The 17736-nt window shown below is 39.0% G+C and overlaps 2 protein-coding genes across 6 annotated transcripts in view; one reads left to right on the top strand and one right to left on the bottom strand.

Annotated features, from left to right (window-relative positions):
* The window catches only part of fam131ba (family with sequence similarity 131 member Ba), a 39197-nt gene extending 30767 nt beyond the window's left edge, over positions 1-8430 (top strand). For all 5 annotated transcript variants that reach the window (XM_067411717.1, XM_067411716.1, XM_067411721.1 and 2 more), the window contains 4 exons: positions 1966-2106; positions 4011-4303; positions 5760-6017; positions 6091-8430. In XM_067411717.1, coding sequence (XP_067267818.1) covers positions 1966-2106; positions 4011-4303; positions 5760-6017; positions 6091-6327 — 929 coding nt within the window. In that variant the 3' untranslated portion in view covers positions 6328-8430. The remainder of the gene's footprint in view (positions 1-1965; positions 2107-4010; positions 4304-5759; positions 6018-6090) is intronic.
* A 314-nt stretch (positions 8431-8744) lies between these two features.
* The window catches only part of clcn1a (chloride channel, voltage-sensitive 1a), a 31781-nt gene continuing 22789 nt past the window's right edge, over positions 8745-17736 (bottom strand). Inside the window, exons 15-23 of the mRNA XM_067411301.1 lie at positions 17322-17535; positions 14920-15053; positions 14406-14593; positions 14001-14082; positions 13742-13827; positions 13364-13408; positions 13091-13195; positions 10948-11034; positions 8745-10863 (exon numbers count right to left, since the gene is read on the bottom strand). Coding sequence (XP_067267402.1) covers positions 10381-10863; positions 10948-11034; positions 13091-13195; positions 13364-13408; positions 13742-13827; positions 14001-14082; positions 14406-14593; positions 14920-15053; positions 17322-17535 — 1424 coding nt within the window. The 3' untranslated portion in view covers positions 8745-10380. The remainder of the gene's footprint in view (positions 10864-10947; positions 11035-13090; positions 13196-13363; positions 13409-13741; positions 13828-14000; positions 14083-14405; positions 14594-14919; positions 15054-17321; positions 17536-17736) is intronic.

Here is a 17736-nt window from a genome sequence, read left to right as displayed (position 1 = left end):
GGGAAGGAGGAGCTCAACAGAGCTGAAGGAGTGGAGGAACAAGAGACAGTCAGAGGCCCAGAAGTCTATGGTAGAGGTAGAGCAACAACTAACCAAAGCGTAGCCAGAGGGACGGGGAATCCTGGTGAAGCCAGAAGGACGGCAGCCCCAGGTGGAACCGAGGGAGCGAGGAGCAATGGTGGAGCCGACTGGTTGATGGGCAGAGGTGGAGTAAATGGCATGGATGCTTATGGTGGAGCTGAGAGATACCCAGACCAAGGCAGAGCTGACGGCCTGGAAGTCCAAGGCAGATCCGAGCAGAAAGGTGGAACAACTGAGGAGCCAAGGGGCTGAAGGGATACAGTGGAGACGTGGTCAAGAAACTGGATGGCTTTCCCTGAGGAGGAGGGATAGTGAGGCTGAGCGGGACCATCCATGATGTGGGAGACTTGAAGCTGGGCAAAACCAGCAGTGACAAGGGAGGCTTGGAGCAAGGTGGAACCTTCAATGATGAGGGAGACTTGGAACTGTGTGGAGCCAGCGGTGACAAAGAAGACTTGGAGCTGGGTGAAACAAACTGCAACGTGGTGAATTAGGATTTGGTGATGTCCTCCTCTGCGATGGCAGTTGATAAGTGGGCATCCACAATTCACTAGCTCCCCCAAAGACCTTCCATGGGTAGATGAGTCTTCGACAGCTTGTTGAGACCAGCATTTTAGAAAAACTGAGCAAGCTGTTGGGGTAAAGTGTGAAGCACACAATATCTAAAAAGTCCCTCATATGATCCTTGAGGGGGTGATCCCCTTGCTCCAGCAGGAGCAGACAGACAGCTGGTATATCCATTCTTTTTTTTTTTTAAATAATTATTATCCTTTATGTGGGTTTGTCGTTCTGTCACAGTGGCCATGAATATTAAATCCGAAGAAGTAACGCTGAATGAACAATCAAGTTGAGCTTTAATAAACACCAAAGAGAACACAGAAGATAATATCACAGAGCCATAAATAAAGGGTTAGTTCACCCCAAAATGAAAATTCTGTCATTAATTACTCACCCTTATGTCGTACCACACCTGTAAGACCTTCGTTCATCTTAGGAACACAAATTAAGAGGCCTCCATTGCAGCAAGATAATTAACACTTTCATATGCCCAGAAAGCTACTTAAAATATATATATATATATATATATATATATATTTTATATTTTTGCCTTTATTATGATAGGACAGTTACTAGACAGGAAGCGAAGTGGGAGAGAGGGGGGGACGGGATCGGGAAAGGACCACGAGCCGTGACTCAAACTCGGGTAGCCCGAAGCGCATCGGCACTACATGTACACGCGCTTCCCATGAGGCCATTGGCGCCGACCTAAAAACATATTTAAAACAGTTCATTTGACTACAGTGGTTCAACCTTAATGTTATGAAGCGATGAGAATACTTTTTGTGTGCCAAAAAAGAAAATAAATAAATAAAAAACTTTATTCAACAATATCTAGTGATGGGTGATTTCAAAGCACTGCTTCATGAAGCTTCAAAGCTTTACGAACATTTTGTTTCGAATCAGTGGTTCGGAGCATCAAACTGCCAAAGTCACGTGATTTCGGTAAACGAGGCTTCGTTATGTCATAAGTGTTTTGAAATTTCAGTGGTTCACCACTGGGGGGGCGTGACTTTGGCAGTTTGATACACACTCGGAACCACTGATTCGAAACAAAAGATTCGTAAAGCTTCGAAGCTTCACGAAGCAGTGTTTTGAAATTGCCCATCATAGATATTGCTGAATAAAGTTATTTAGTTTTTTTTGGTGCACAAAAAGAATTATGAAAATAAATATAGTATTATTATAACAACAAACAATTATTACAACAACAATTATAGTATTATAACAACAACAACAACAAAAAAAACACTATGAATATGTAAATACTTAAAATGTTTATCCAGTATATTTCATCTTTAAAATATCAAAATTGTAATCTTGCAGGCATTATGCAGCAGTTTGCCATCTCTGAGGCCACACTCCTAGCCTGGACCTCTATGGATGGAGAGAGTTTCTGTGTGGACTCCAACCAGGGCAGCGTGGCTCACCTCAGTGAGGTTAACCAGGAGAGCATCACTAGCAGAGGTGAAGGTCACAAACAGCTTTCATTCAGAATTACCGCCTTGTGCCATAACAGAATGCAGACATTTTTTTAGTAAGGCACCATCTTCTCTATTATGTTACATACATGTTTTGTCATTTTGCTCTCTTTGTTTGATTTCAGATGAATAGAACATATTTTGTCAAGCCATGATATGATATTACAAGTACACACTTCTTAAGCTCATGCTTGCACGATTATTACACTGGCAGCTCAAAACCTTGTGAATATTCAACCACTCTTGCAGTAAGAACTGTTTACTTCTTTTTACAGGAGTCTCATAACCAAACCTCTTTGTTTAACTGATGTTAGCACTTGATATTTCTGTGGATTTGATTTATATTGTTTACCTAGCCTTGAATGATGTGCCTTGCAGTCCGTTTGACAGGTCTAGAGCGCATTGCCACCACTTTATTTAGAGTGTGGAAATGTGTCAGAGATGCCACAGTGACAGCTGCAGGCCCAAAGGCAATGGGTGAGAATCGCGGAGCAGCGGTTTTCCTGAGGTTCAGCTATCAGAAGCTATGAGAAGCCAGGATGCAGCGTAACACCAAACAAAAAGGATGTCTTTGGCCTGATTATGTCAAAAATAATGAGGATTTAGTGTAGCGTACTATTGTATGGTATGGTATGATTAGAAACGTTTTTTCCAAATGGGGGTTCACAAACCCCGGGGGGTTCGTGTGGGAACTGCAGGGAGTTTGTGAGTTGATGAAAAGTTAATAATTAAGTAAATCAAATATAAAAATAAATAAATGGGGCTGCACAATTAATCAAAATAAAATAGAAATTGCGATATAGCTCAGTGCGGTTATCAAAATAAAATCTGTGATTTAATTAAATGGTGTCAGTGTGGCTCAGTTCACAGTAAATGCTGCTTCTCATGAACTCCGTCTTTATAGGCACTCTGCATTTTGGGTTTAGTTCACATTATATACACATTCATTATTTTCAACACTTCTATGGACAGAAGTTTACAGAATGTCACCAGTATGTTGCCAAAATAAAAGCTTGAGGATTTAAAATGTTAAAACCCAGATGGACCGAAAGTTTTAAAGTGAAGAATTTAAGATATAAATATTGGTCATTTGTATTATTTTACAGTAAGTTCAGTTCTCGTTTTCGAATCTGATTGGCTGAGAACCTTTTCCTGCCATGTGATATGCTACTAATATCACATGGAAACCGTTTCACAGTATGTATCACATCGCTTGTTTCTGCCCGATCTATACTGGCAGCATTTCTCATAGCAAGCGTCAATGGTGGAGGAGCAAACTCACTATAATTGTACAAATACTACTTTTATTGTGCCATGGAATGTTGTTTTAGAATATTAGAATTCTGCAATAATTAAATATGTTAAATAACATAAATATACTTTATGAATTTAATCGCACGTTATTTACCAACATCTTTCTTGCTGACCTTCGATGATCCAATTCAACCATACTAAAAAGCAAAAATGACTTTAGATAAACATCACATTTGTGTTTCATTTTTGTTTTTATTGCGTAAGTAAGAGTGTTGAACTTTCTTCTTCTGTGTGTTCTTCTAAAACCCAGAAAGGTTTGTTTGTGCTGCGCCCTCTACTGTACAGGCATGAATTTGCATTTCCTTCATCCTGAGGTTTATTCATTTCACTTTTGGTGTGAAAGGGCCTTTACATTTGCCCAAAATAGAACCTTTGTGTTCTTTGGGGGTCTTTGTGATCTCAGGGGGTACTTAATATTTTAGAGGTTCAGCTGACAAAAAAAAGTTTAGGAATTCTTGGATTAGAACTTTTTTTTTTTTTCTTTCAGAAACCACTATGGTTCCATCTGCATTTGAATTGCCCACTTCACCTTATGACATTTTGTCTGTCTCTCCCATTTTCTTGTCTGTCCTTCAGACCAGCCGTTGCATCATTCCTCTGCAGATATGTGGCCTCACACTTACGTCTCCCAAGGCCTTTACTGTCTCTCCTCCTCTGATGCGTGGGAGCCAATCAGCAACGAGCCATCAGGCGTGGCTTCTCCCGCTGCCGGCTCTTACATCATGGCGGGCGGGGCTTCGGGTGATGGTTATGACGGCTCCACCCACTATCTGACACAGCAGCAGTTGACGTTGCAGCAGCAGAACCACCTACAGCAGTTCCAACAGTATCAGCAGTACCAGCAGCAGCAGCTCCTGCAGTACCAACAGGTCAGAAAACATACGGTTTGACACGCTGCCATGTTAACATGCTCAGAGAAACACTACAGAGTTGTGTTTAGTTCTACTACTTGACCTCTTGTAGCCGGGTGAGGTCTATTGCTGGTCCTGGGGACCCACTGTTCTGCTCATTTTGCATGTCTCTCTTACTAAACACACTTGATTCAGATCATCAGCTCATTAGGAAAGAGCTCCATGTACTGAGTGTGTAAGATTAGAGAGACAAACAAATTGTGCAGAGCGGTGGGTCTCCAGGACCAGGACTGAAAACCCCTGGTCTTCAGGGTGGTGGTAATATGACTCATTTTGTATTTGAATCTGGAGATTTTTATAGTAAGAAAACGATACACATTTAAAATGTAAGATTTTTATTAAAGGGGTGGGTGGTTAAGATTTCACTTTTTTAACTTTAGTTAGCTGTTAACATAAACAACATCTGCAAAGTTACGACGCTCAAAGTTCAATGCAAAGGGAGATTTTCTTTTAAAGAATTCTCTGTTTAAGGACTACAACAAATGGCTGGTAGGGACTACAACGAGCTTCTTCCCGGGTTGGTGACATCACTAACCTTAAAATGTACATAAACTCTGCCCCTGAGAACATGCAACAAATGGGGCGAGGCCATATTGGGCTGCTTTAAAGAAGAAGAAGAGTTGTTGTAGTAGAGTGTTGCTGCCATGCCGTCAGTTTACGTCGGACTGCTTCACAAGCGAGGGTCAATTCAACGCTGGATTTGCACAAAAGGTTAACATGACGGCACATGCTAGTCGATGAGTTGAATCAACTCCACAGCAACTACATAAATTTATCTACTAACCGTTCAGAAACATCCAGATGCATACTATAAGTTGGTTTGAACAATGTAAGGCTGAACACCACTACTGAAAATCCTAATTTTGACTGCGTGAGATTCTCCAGCTTTGTTGTTGTTGAGCAACCGAAGCACGAGCTGTTAAAGCTCCGCCCTCTTCTGGAAAGTGGACCTGGAGCAGCAGCTCATTTGCATTTAAAGGGACACACACAAAAACGGCATGTTTTTTCTCACACCCAAATTGGGGCAAATTTGGCAAGCTATAATAAATGATCTGTGGGGTATTTTGAGCTGAAACTTCACAGACACATTCTGGGTACAACAGAGACTCATATTACATCTTGTGAAAGGGGCATTATAGGTCCTCTTTAAAAAATTATTTATTCAGCAAGGACGCATTAAATTGACATTTAAAAGTGACAGTAAAACATTTAAATTGTTACAAAAATATTCAGATATTTCAACTGTTTTTAACATTGATAATAATTAAAAAAAAAGTTTCTTAAACACAAAATCTGCATATAATCATAAAATTCTGAATGCTCTTTTGCCCGAATATCAAAGTTTCTTTTTCCAATTATCATTACCTATACCTGAAAATATTTCCAATTCTTTTTCTCATGCTTTCTCTTGAAGTCATTGGAACATCGACTGCACAGCACCTCCCAATCCTTACAAGCCACGCCCAACAGCACTATTCACAGTTTGGGCCCGCCCACTCACCCGAGACTAGCTGACTTGTGGGCGTCGGCTCAGGTGGAGCCCCATCAGGTGGAGTTGATGGGACACATGGGCATGTCCGCGGCTGAAATGGGAATGGCGGAAATGTACGGCGAGGAATCCGCCATGGAGACCGAATGCATCCTGGAGCAGCAAGAGGAAGAAGAAGGCAAGGTAGGATATTTAATTTTAATCCTTTACCACTTTATGTTAACATCGTAAGAATTTTTTTTCTCCCTTTCTCAAGGAGGATGACATAACACTTACTCTTGAGCCCGAGACGACATCCGTAACACCCATCCTGACTCCTCTGCCTCAAAGAGAGGACTCCACCCCACCTGTGGTCATGAGCCCAGGACAAGCACCAGCAGAGCCAATGACTGAGCACATGACCTATGAGGTTACATCCTGCGTCGTCCAATCGCTGGAGGAGAAAGAAGAAGAGGTGGAGGATGGGGCCGTGGTTGTTGTGGCAACCAACTGACGGTTCAAACTGAGGGCCAGCTGAAAGGACGGAGCGGGGAACATAAAAAATGAAACTGTCTGTAAAAATAATCAACCAATTAAGCTATTGTATATGCCCTTTTACCCCAGATGTGTACTCGTACAAACTGTAACATCAGGAACAGATTTATTCGTTATTAAACGCTAAAAGAATGCTCCCTTGGAGCGCCGGGCGCATATAGAGACCAAACGCTGGAGAGCGTCAAAGCCAGGATGATACATTATATGCGCTGCTGCTGTTTTATGCGGGAGTGCAAGTCCAAGGCCACTTGCGTATGAAAATAAAGAGTGCAATACTGAGAAATCAATACAACCAAAAGAAAGTGCATGCGTTTTTTGAGTATTTAATTGACTGAATTAACAGTATCAACATAGTAATAATATATATATTGATTTTTGTAATAAAACTAAAAGCCAATGAAACAATATGTATTTGTATGTATATATAACATGTATGTACTGTATGTATGTTAGTACGAATGTATGAATGTATGTCTTTAAAGGTATATTCTGAAAAAAAAAAAAAAAATGTTATGAATTTGCTGTTTGCGTGAAGTGTCCCCATGTACCTCCAACACACACACACACACACACACACACACACACACACACACACACACACACACACTGATGTGCACACATTTACACATCCTGGAAAACATATTTTTGCTCTTAATATAACCAAGCACAATACTGCCCAAATGGAAACAGTGCTGCCCTTTTCAACATCCTAACTGTATTGTTACTAAGACTTATGCACTACTATGGACATAAACGAATGTATTGCCCATCTTCTTTAGCGACAGCCCGGTTCTGTCCTAAAGTTTTTTTTGTTTTTTTTTGTTCTACTTAATATTTTTTCATCAATGTATGTGTTTATCTGTTTATCTGCCTGGCTGAGCTGCTCAATATTGATTTGCACTGAACATCAAAAGGAAAACTGAAGAGTCATCATCGTCATTCTGGGAAGTTCCATCAATCTTCTCATGCAAAAAGAGGAGAAAACTTTGGATACTTTTAATCCATTGAGTCTGAGACTACAGGAAACCAAATTGGGAATCCTGAAGACCACTCATGGATCCATCCATTTCCATTTTTGATGAACTAATATGTAGGAGCCATTTGCTTCATGCGTATTTTCCATGTTAATTTGTCGCTTTCAAATTCTGTAGCTGACATAATGCAAAGAGATAAACTCATTACCTCAGTAAAATCTTGTGGTAATGGGCTAATTGACATGTTTGGTCACAGCATGTTTTTGTCACAACAGACCATATGACTGTGGAAAGAAGTAAAAAGAAGGTGCTTTTCTGGTTTGTGCTTGTAGGCTTTCCACTAATTATTTAATATTTAAGCTGTTATTTAAATACCCGCTGCAGAAAAAAGTGCCCTCGACTACTAGTGTGCACATTTTAATTCTTTGTCGATACTTATATACGTTCCAAAAGAGAGGAAAAAAAAGTGTTTTCGATGTGGCAACATTAAAACTAACTTAGATTTAGAAGCCGTTTGGTTTCACAATGACTTTTATTCTTTGATGATTTTGAGAGTTTTGATTAATGCCGTTATGCAATGCTGAGGCAACATTTATTTTTCTATACTAATGAGGCCTGCGAGTTGTCATTCTTTGTGATATTTCAAACATCGTAGGACTAGTATCTGCTAAAGGAGAGTCATTTTCACAGATCTACAGGATGTATTTGGATTGACATTCGAAACCAGATAAAATGAGACAGCTTGAAGTGAATAATCTCTTGAATAAAATTACATTCTTTGGAAAATACACTCTTAGCATCTTTGATGTAAGAGCTCTTTGTGAAATGTCCAAAGGATGGCAACATTAATAGCTGACAGCAATGATGTCATAAGGTCATAATTCTGTCATACTCTGTGAAATATGATGCACTTAGTGCAAAATGGCAAAGAAATAAATGCGGTTTCGGGAATAAAAAATAAAGCTAGGTAGGTAGTGATCTTGCAGTTTCTTCAACTCCATTCGGTGTCATCATGTAACCTCATTCAAATCATGTGCATTTTAATGTGCTGTAAATAAAATCCTTATTGTGAAGCACTGTCTCATTTGTTAACGGTTTTACAGATTGATAAAAGACCATGAAGAGAAATAGTATAGAAATATATTAGGATACTCTCTCACTGTGACAACCCGATGTCTTGTTTGTCCCGGACGAGCCCCCATTTTGTTACGGCCCGTGGCTCAAAAGGCCGCAACAAAGAAAGGGACACACAAGTTTGCCAAAATTAAGGCATAAACTTTTATTAATTTTTAGGTTTATTAACAAAATAGAAAGTAAGACAAATGGGTGTTAATGTAACCGTCAGTAAAGTCACGATTGTAAACTGCGTTCATGGAATGTAATGTGGAGCAGGTGCAAAAAAACTAAATTAAAACCACAAAGTCCAAAAGAAAAACGTAGCCACCTAAAGAGTGGTAAATGGCTTCTTTTACAAGGATATAGAAGCCAGGTGTGTGTGATGAAACCGTTTATGAAGGAATCATCCATCTTCCGAACATTGGAGGGATGGGGGAACATTTATTATTCCACATCGCTGACAGTAATCTAAAAAAGCATGTGCCATAAAAGTTTTTCAGATTTGTCAGTTTATTGAATTGTTATAAATTCCTGGAAGACACCAAGATTGAATGGTTTTAGATATATAAATGTCCTCCCTCCTAACGTAAACTAAAAATTTGAAAAACAATGAGACAAAAACAACATCATTAACCTTTCGAAATTACTTTATCATACATTTTCTGTTGATATCTCATCACGCCAAGAGGGAAAGAGAAGAATAAATAAATTAATAAATATGACAAAAACAAACAAATCGAAGCAAATAAAGTAATTGCTCACTGACTGAACAGACACAAAATCACATTAAATTAAATGAAACATTTAAACAAAAACAGTAGATCACATGAACCAACATAGATTGTTCATAAACAGTCCTTGGTTTAAAGACATAAGAGACACCTGAGAGAGAGTTTTGAGAGAAAATATTGATAGATGACAACAGGATACAAATGGTTTCATTAAGAGAGGATAGTGTGCACACCCTGAATTTTAATCACTTAAAAATTTTGAACTAGAAAAGGGCACAAGGAGACTATGTTTCAGGTGAAAAGAAGGTTCAGATTTTGAAAAGGTTCACAATGTGCCACCTGCTGGCCACATTTTGTTTCAGATATTTTTGACAACTACAAAAGTATAATGCAGTGAAAATTTTCCTTGTTGGAAACGTCTCGAATTTGCTGTCAGTTTTGCACATTTGACAACATAAAAAGAGTTTGCAACCTTTAATAAAGGGTGCATATGAAAATGTCCAGGGGCCTCATTTATAGATTTGAACTTACAGTGTGCATACGCTAAATTCCACGTCAACGTTCATATTTATAAAAATGGACTTTGACATGGAAAAGTGTTTAGCGCCACATCAGAGTCTAAGCAGACGTATGCAGTTTTCCTTGTGGCAGAGAATTAGAGTACTGCAAATATTTGGAAATCTAAGCAATTCTTGCCGCTCGCCATTTTTAAAGAAAATGATTTAGGGGAGTTTAATTTTATTTACAGAATTTTTTTAGAAGAGGGACAAAAAAGAGGAAGAGCAAGTGGAAGAGAAAACATTTATTTACAGAAATGCTTAGATGAAATAGAAATAAACAGGGGAGGTGTAAGTAGAAAAAAAGAGGAAGAAAAAGGCATAAAAAGTACAGAAATGTTCAGCAGAAGAACAGAAAGATCAAGTGGAAAAAGAAGAAAAAGAGGAGAAGAAAATGTGTAGAATTTTTTAGAGGAAAAATATGAAAAATAAGAGGAGAACTCTTTTTCTTTTATTTTTCTTCTATGATTTACAAAAAGAGAATAAAGAAGAGAAAGGAGAAGAGGAAATGAAAGAGAGAGGAAACCTTGTAAATGAGCAATTAAAAAAAACATGAAATTGTTATATAAAAATAAAAGTGAACAAAAGTACACTGATCACACCTCAAATAAACGAAAAAGAAACTTTACTTGTCCTAAAGGGGCTCCTCGTCCTCATTTTCTTCACCCTCTTTGTTTTCGGGGACGGGCTGCAGGGTGGAGAGAGGGATGGGGGGAGGAGAGGAGGAGGGCGGCAGGCTTGGGCTACTATCAGCACTTCCTGCCTCACTGTGACTACTTCCTGTACCACTACTGCTGCTACTGCTCCTGCTCCTGCTGCTGCTTACTGTCGTTGTGCTACTGCTGTTCCCCACAATCACCTCCCGTTTCACTCCCTCAATCCATACCTCCATCTCCTCCTTCCCTTCCTTCTCTGGGACCGCCAGGCTGGGGGAATGGACTTGAGGGACCACGGGTGCGGACAGAGGCGAGGAAGGTGCTGTGGTGGAGCCAGGCGAAGATGGTGGGGAAGAGGCCTGAGGAGGCTTCGCAGCTTTGCGAATGGTGTCACGAAAACTGGCCAAAGGGGGGCGCAAGCGCACGCCACTGCGTGTTGAGCCCTCGATGGCTTTTTGGAGCTGATGAAGAAGAAAAAATAAGGGTTAAACAGTTACGAAAAAAGAAAAATATCTAGCAATGACAACAGATTGATAAGTTACTACCTCTTTCAGTGCCACAACTCCCACCAGTTTTCCAGTGTTGGTTACATAGGCATGACTGAGGCCCAGTAAAGAGAACAGGGTATGAGTCTGGTGAAAAAAAGGTGAAGTTTTTATTGACCTTAATCCTGAATCATCTTGATAATCTGGACAATATATATATATATATATATATATATATATATATATATATATATATATATATATATATATATATATATGTGTGTGTGTGTATATAAAGCTAGGGTTTCTCAAAGTGAGGTTTGTGAGTTGATGAAAAGCTGTAATAAAAATGTAAAAAATAATATAAATACCTAATTTTAAAATAATAATAATAAAATAGAATCAAAATAAAATGTCATGTGGCCATTAATGTGAATGCGTTGCTGAATTATTAAAACGTAAAATTTTACACATCAATTTTTATGTGTTTTGGTCATTTATTTACACAACAACAGTGTTTTGGAAGCCTGAAATTGCAAGTTTTCTCCATGTAAACAACAAAAACGAGAATTTGTGAAAACAGTGAAGTCATGCGCATGTGTGTTACGTGTTGTCTACAGGTGCATAGTGTTTCTTTACAAAGTGACATCGCCAACTACTGGCCTCGCATGCATAACACAACGTTATTATTCATTTTCACAATCCATTTTGAATGGGATTGTTTTGACAACGTTATAGCTCTTCAGTGCAAGCAGCTCATGAACCTATCATCTCTTCCTACTAGTTAGTTTATAACATCAAATAAACAAAAATGAACATCAGAAGGAATGTTGTTTCAACTGCGGAAAGATGTCAGTACACAGCATTTTTAAAGGTGCCCTAGATTCCAAAATTGAATTTACCTCGGCATAGTTAAATAACAAGAGTTCAGTACATGGAAATGACATACAGTGAGTCTCAAACTCCATTGCTTCCTCCTTCTTATATAAATCTCATTTGTTTAAAAGACCTCAGAAGAACAGGCAAATCTCAACATAACACTGACTGTTATGTAACAGTCGGGGTGCACGCCCCCAATATTTGCATATGCCAGCCCATGATAGAGGCATTACACAAGGGCAGAACGTCTAGATCTGTGCACAGCTGAATCATCAGACTAGGTAAGCAAGCAAGAACAATAGCAAAAAATGGCAGATGGAGCAATAATAACTGACATGACCCATGATATCATGATACTTTTAGTGATATTTGTAAATTGTCTTTCGAAATGTTTCATTAGCATGTTGCTAATGTACTGTTAAATGTGGTTAAAGTTACCATCGTTTCTTACTGTATTCACGGAGATGAGAGCCGTCGCTATTTTCATTTTTAAACACTTGCAGTCTGTATAATTCATAAACACAACTTCATTCTTTATAAATCTCTTCAACAGTGTAGCATTAGCCGTTAGCCACGGAGCACAGCCTCAAACTCATTCAGAATCAATGTAAACATCAAAATAAACACTGTACTTACGCGAATAGACATGCTGCATGACGTACACTTTGTAAAGATCCATTTTGAGGGTTATATTAGCTGAACTTTTTTTATTTTGAACTTTTTTTTATGTTGTTTAAGGCAAGCGCGAGCTCTTGGGGCGTGGAGCACCAGATTTAAAGGGCCACACACCCTGAATCGGCTCATTTCTATTTATGCCCCAAAATAGGCAGTTAAAAAAATGAATTTAAAAAAATCTATGGGGTATTTTGAGCTGAAACTTCACAGACACATTCAGGGGACACCTTAGACTTATATTACATCTTGTAAAACAAAGTTCTAGGGCACCTTTAAAGTTGAAGTCCACCGACGTTAATCAACTAACTCCCCTGACTGCTTTGTCAGACATAATGGCGGATTCGGCGATTGATTAAATCACCTGTCAATAAAACTCCTGGCGAAGGGTCAATTGATGAACTGTGCAACATTGAAATAGTTATTGAACTGAAAATCTGAAACACTGAACTGACTTGAGGTGAATAATGAAACTATTGCCTTCTGTATGGCTGCTTTATAGCTGAAATTGAATTTGTTTCATAACTGATGAATTTTGCAACATTAACTTTATTTGTTATTTTCCTGTTTATGACTGTGAAGCTGCTTTGACACAATCTCTGTTGTATAAAGTGTTATATAATTAAAATTAACTTGATTTGGTATGTCTCACCTTATGTAGTGACGTTCTCTCCACCAGCTGGAACGGGGAGGGATCTATTCTGATCTGATCGATATCCAGAGGTTTATCCACCTCTGTTTCCTCCCAGGCTTTGATCTATGTGAACCAGTCACAACCAGTTTTTAACTCCACTATGCCTTGTTTTACTTTAGCAACTCATCTGCATCTACATCCAACATTATGCAGATCCTAAATTAATACAATTTCCATTCATGCTTAAATGTCTAATTGGAAGTTGATTTTTATTGTATTATATTGTAATACCTGTTCTGGTGTCATTGTGTCGGTTAAAGGTGGAGGATAAGGCTCCTAGGGTGAAAAAAATGGCAAGATAATTCAATAATACATGACACGGTGCATTTGTTCCAAGTATTTGAGCTCATTAATATTTTAGAATGAGCATTTGCATATTGGCACATTCAATGGAAGACCGTTCACTTCCCTTTAACCGCACATGTCCTTGAAAAACACTGATGAATATTAATGCAGACCATTTGCAATATATCTGCTCTTCTCATTTTATCGACCTTTCATTAAAATTTCATACATGCTGGCAATAATTCATTTAGAGCACTCAAATTCACTTGATGGAACACACACGTACAGGTTTTCATAAGGGACCTATAAACACAAACAATGTACCTGTGGCTGACCTTCTGTGTGTCTTTCTGAAGAGGATGAAAAGAAGTTACGTAAAATTCTCCCGAAAGACTGGGAAGGACCCTTATCTAGGCAAGAAGAGGAGGAGAGAGAAGGAAAAAACGAAAAAGATGGAAGACGGATTAGAGGATGAGTATCACTTATATCGTCTCAAGATGCTTGTTCAATAGAAGTGCTTGTCTGAGGTTTATTTAAGTTTTAAAGAGGATGGGTTGGTTATGTACGCTGGAGAGATTCTCACCGGGAGACGTGTGATTGGTGGATGGTTCAGAAGGTTTGGGTGGAGGCACAGGGCCATTTTTTTCCTCTTGAACTGGTAATGTCTAAACATTCACACAAATAAGTACAAATTGTCATTTTAAAAAAGGCATAAAAAATTTCAGGAAAAAAAATCTTAATTCTTCTTATATTTTCATTATGAATGGATGGATGGATGGACAGAGCAATAGACAGAGATGGATGGATGGATAGATGGATGGACAGAGTGATAGACAGAGATGGATTGATGGTTGGATAGATGGATGGACAGAGTGATAGACAGAGATGGATTGATGGTTGGATAGATGGATGGACAGAGTGATAAGACAGCGATGGATTGATGGATAGGTAGGTAGGTAGATAAGTAGAATCCTCTCTTTGCAGATACCTTATCATCTTCATTCTCCTCTTCTTCCTCATCAACAAAGGCAAAGGATTCCCAGCTGATTCTGGCAGAAGGCACCTGACCTTGCAAGCTTTGTCCTTGCATTAGGATCCGCCTCTCTGCTGACAGCCACCAATCACAGAGGGCGAGAAGCTCAGACCTCTCAATGCTACCCAATAGAATCATAGATTCTGTTGAAGGTGAAGTGAGTTCAGAATCCAGTTACATATGAGCATTAAAATGATTGCAAACACCAGGGCTCTGTTCCAAAACCTATACTGTTGAGATAGGCTTTTTTAGAGGATGTGACTGATTTGAAATTCTACAAAGCAGAAACTTCATGTTGCTAAGCTAACAACATGAGCTTGATAGCTTGCTAAGTTTCTGAACAGAGTTTCAGCTCTTTGGGTGGAACAAAATAAAAATACATAGCTCACCTACATGCAGCTCGAAAAATGTCATAATGAGAGGTTCAGATATACTCAGGAAATTGTCTAGACATCCAGTGAGACATTACCTTTTGAATCAACCAGCGGGAAGGTTTTTAGAGAAGTCGAGTCCAACAAATGCAGTACTTCTCTGTATGTAGAGTGGGAACATAAAAACTTCACTTTCCTCACCATGATGTCCTCCACAAAGATATTATACTGGCTGCAGGAAAACAGAACGGTAAGACCACAGGGTGACATGGTTTAACAAGTTTGATTATTCTAGATAAGCGGTCCTCTGTTGGAACACAGTTCTGTCCTGACAACAAGAAAAACTATGCTTAACCCAAATAATACTTAATCCAAACAATAAAATGCAATTAGCCATACAAAACTGCATAGTTAGGATAGCAAAATAAATTGATGCAATAAGTTTTAATTAAAATATTACTAATACAATATTAGGCCCAGAGTTTGTTCGAGATGGTCCTCACTGCAGAACACAAGATCCAGAGGGTGAGGTTAGATCCAGATCCAACTCCTCCCAGTTTATTCAACCTACCTGTCTCCACCTCCTGATCCCTAAACCTACCCATCTCCACCCCCTGGATCTGGATCCAATTCCTCCCACTTTACATATCCCTAAATTTACTCATCTCCACCCCTTGGATCTGTCTCCTGGATCTCGTGTTCTGCAGTGAGGAGCTACTGATGTATCGGCCAACAATCGGTATCAGCCGATTAAAAGTATTATTATCACTATCAGACGATTGGTTAAAAACAACCAATGATCAGGGCTGATATCCTGTCAATCAAAAGGGTGCGGAAAAATGTCTTCAGACTACAACTCATACTGAGTGTGAAGAAAATATCTCATTTGTTGAATTTAGTAAACACAACAATAACGCAGTAACATTTAAAAAAAAAAAAAAAAAACGACTTAAATAGTGTTTAAATAGGTTCTATTTGACCCTATGAATCACCTGTAGTTAAAGCCAGGGTTGCCAGGTTCAGTGTTGCCAGGTTTTCTGGTGGAATTTGAGTACTTTATCACTGTTGCCGTGGGTTGTTTTTCGCGGGTTAAAGCGACCCCAAATTACATGATATTTAGCCACTGGAATACAAATTTTACCGGGAAACCCTACCCGCTGTAATGTGATTTTTACCGGGGGACCCCTATGAAATGTGATTGGGCTAGTTTTAGGCTATGGGTTTTGTTGTGAAAACCTGGCAACCCTGGCCAGGGTTTTTTTTTTTTTTTTTTTGCTACATCAAACATTATTTGTTGCGCCTCCCATCCAATAGTCGCAAAGAGCTTGGTGCTTTGTTACTTCTGATAAGAAACAAAGTACCAGTTTTCAAATTCTGTTCATTTTATCATGAAATTTAAACAATAAATGCCGTTTTGATGCTCTTAAATATGACGTGACAGATCGCTTTACCGGCCTCAATTCAAGTGGCAGCGCGGATGACCGCGAGTCTTTTCTTTCACATTAATACAAGGTTTATCTCGAAAAACATGCATGAACATCAAAAGGTATGTTGGAAGATACAGTAAAACTTACCGGAATGTACCATTTCTCATGTAATCACTTAATCTGTGTTTCAACCGCGGAAAGATGTCAATATAACAGCTTGTGAACAATATGACACATAACGTCACATTTACCTCAGGAATGTTTTCCAGTGTTCACTGTTCCTTAGTTAGCTATAAAAACCTAGAGAGGAGCTTATTTACAGTTAATTACATGTTTGAATAAATTTGCCATGAAGACAAGTGCTTATGAAAACTACCTTATGTGCAACTAAGTTTTATACAAACATTTCAGTTTTTATTTGAGTGTATTATTTTTTTAATATAGGCCTATATATATATATATATATATATATATATATATATATATATATATATATATATATAATATAAAATCGCTATATCGGTATTGGCAGAGAAATTTAGTATTGGTGCATCATTAATATACACATAGACAAACCCAGAAAAGATAAAAAATGAAAATAATTTCATGCCATTCATATCATATTAATAAATGAGCACTTTGCCTATGCACTTAATATAAGTGTTAATAGTCTTCAGCGTTTGATTTTAAAGACATTTTTGTTTGCTTTTCTTTGTACTATAAACAGTTTTTGCACTGTGTTGGGTCACTACTTGAAGTCCTGAAGCAGAACGACTGCCCTAGACCACAAAAAGGTAGATTAAGACGCAGAGTGCGTCCTAGATAAAGAGGTATGAATAGCCCAAATCTAATGAGTGTACAGCAGCTCAGTGTAAGCTGGAAGGGTGCCAAGGCTTCATGTTGCCGCCCCTTGTTGACAAGTGTATTTACTAATAGCTCCCGCTGCTAATGAATCACAAGGACTTTGAGGTGCTGTCAGCACGAGAGGATGAGGGAACCTGGCTACGGTGTGAGCCAAGCTGGTTTGTCACATGCGTGGAGCCACAACGGTGGCGTTTGCAATGTCTGCACACCTTATGTGACCGAAGCCCAGTTCGGGGAGATAGGGCAGCTTCTTGACCTGGATTATAGAGTCGTACAGTGACGGTTGCAGACCTTGCGCTACCATGTTGGCCAGTATGACGGCGACCATCATGGGAAGGATGTGAGAGATCTGACCGGTCAGCTCGAAGCAGATCACTGCTGTTGAAACGGTGTGAGTGACAGCTCCCGTCAGCGCCGCCGCACCTTCATGGTAAGAGAAAAGAATAGACCGATAGAGTAACAGGACAGAAAGATGGAGTGCTAAAAGACAGGGTCATGGCAGGAGTGACATAATGAATGGAGAGAGTATGGTCACATGCAGTGGAAGATCAGAGACTTAGAGAAGGAGGGACAGGAACAGGACTGACATCATTAACACAGTATGAGCAAACATTAGGTAATTGT

Source organism: Chanodichthys erythropterus, chromosome 15, assembly GCF_024489055.1.
Source record: "Chanodichthys erythropterus isolate Z2021 chromosome 15, ASM2448905v1, whole genome shotgun sequence".
In the NCBI taxonomy this organism is placed as follows: Eukaryota; Metazoa; Chordata; class Actinopteri; order Cypriniformes; family Xenocyprididae; genus Chanodichthys; species Chanodichthys erythropterus.
The sequence above is the reverse complement of the archived record's forward strand: the minus strand, read 5'-3'. Positions and strand labels throughout refer to the sequence as shown.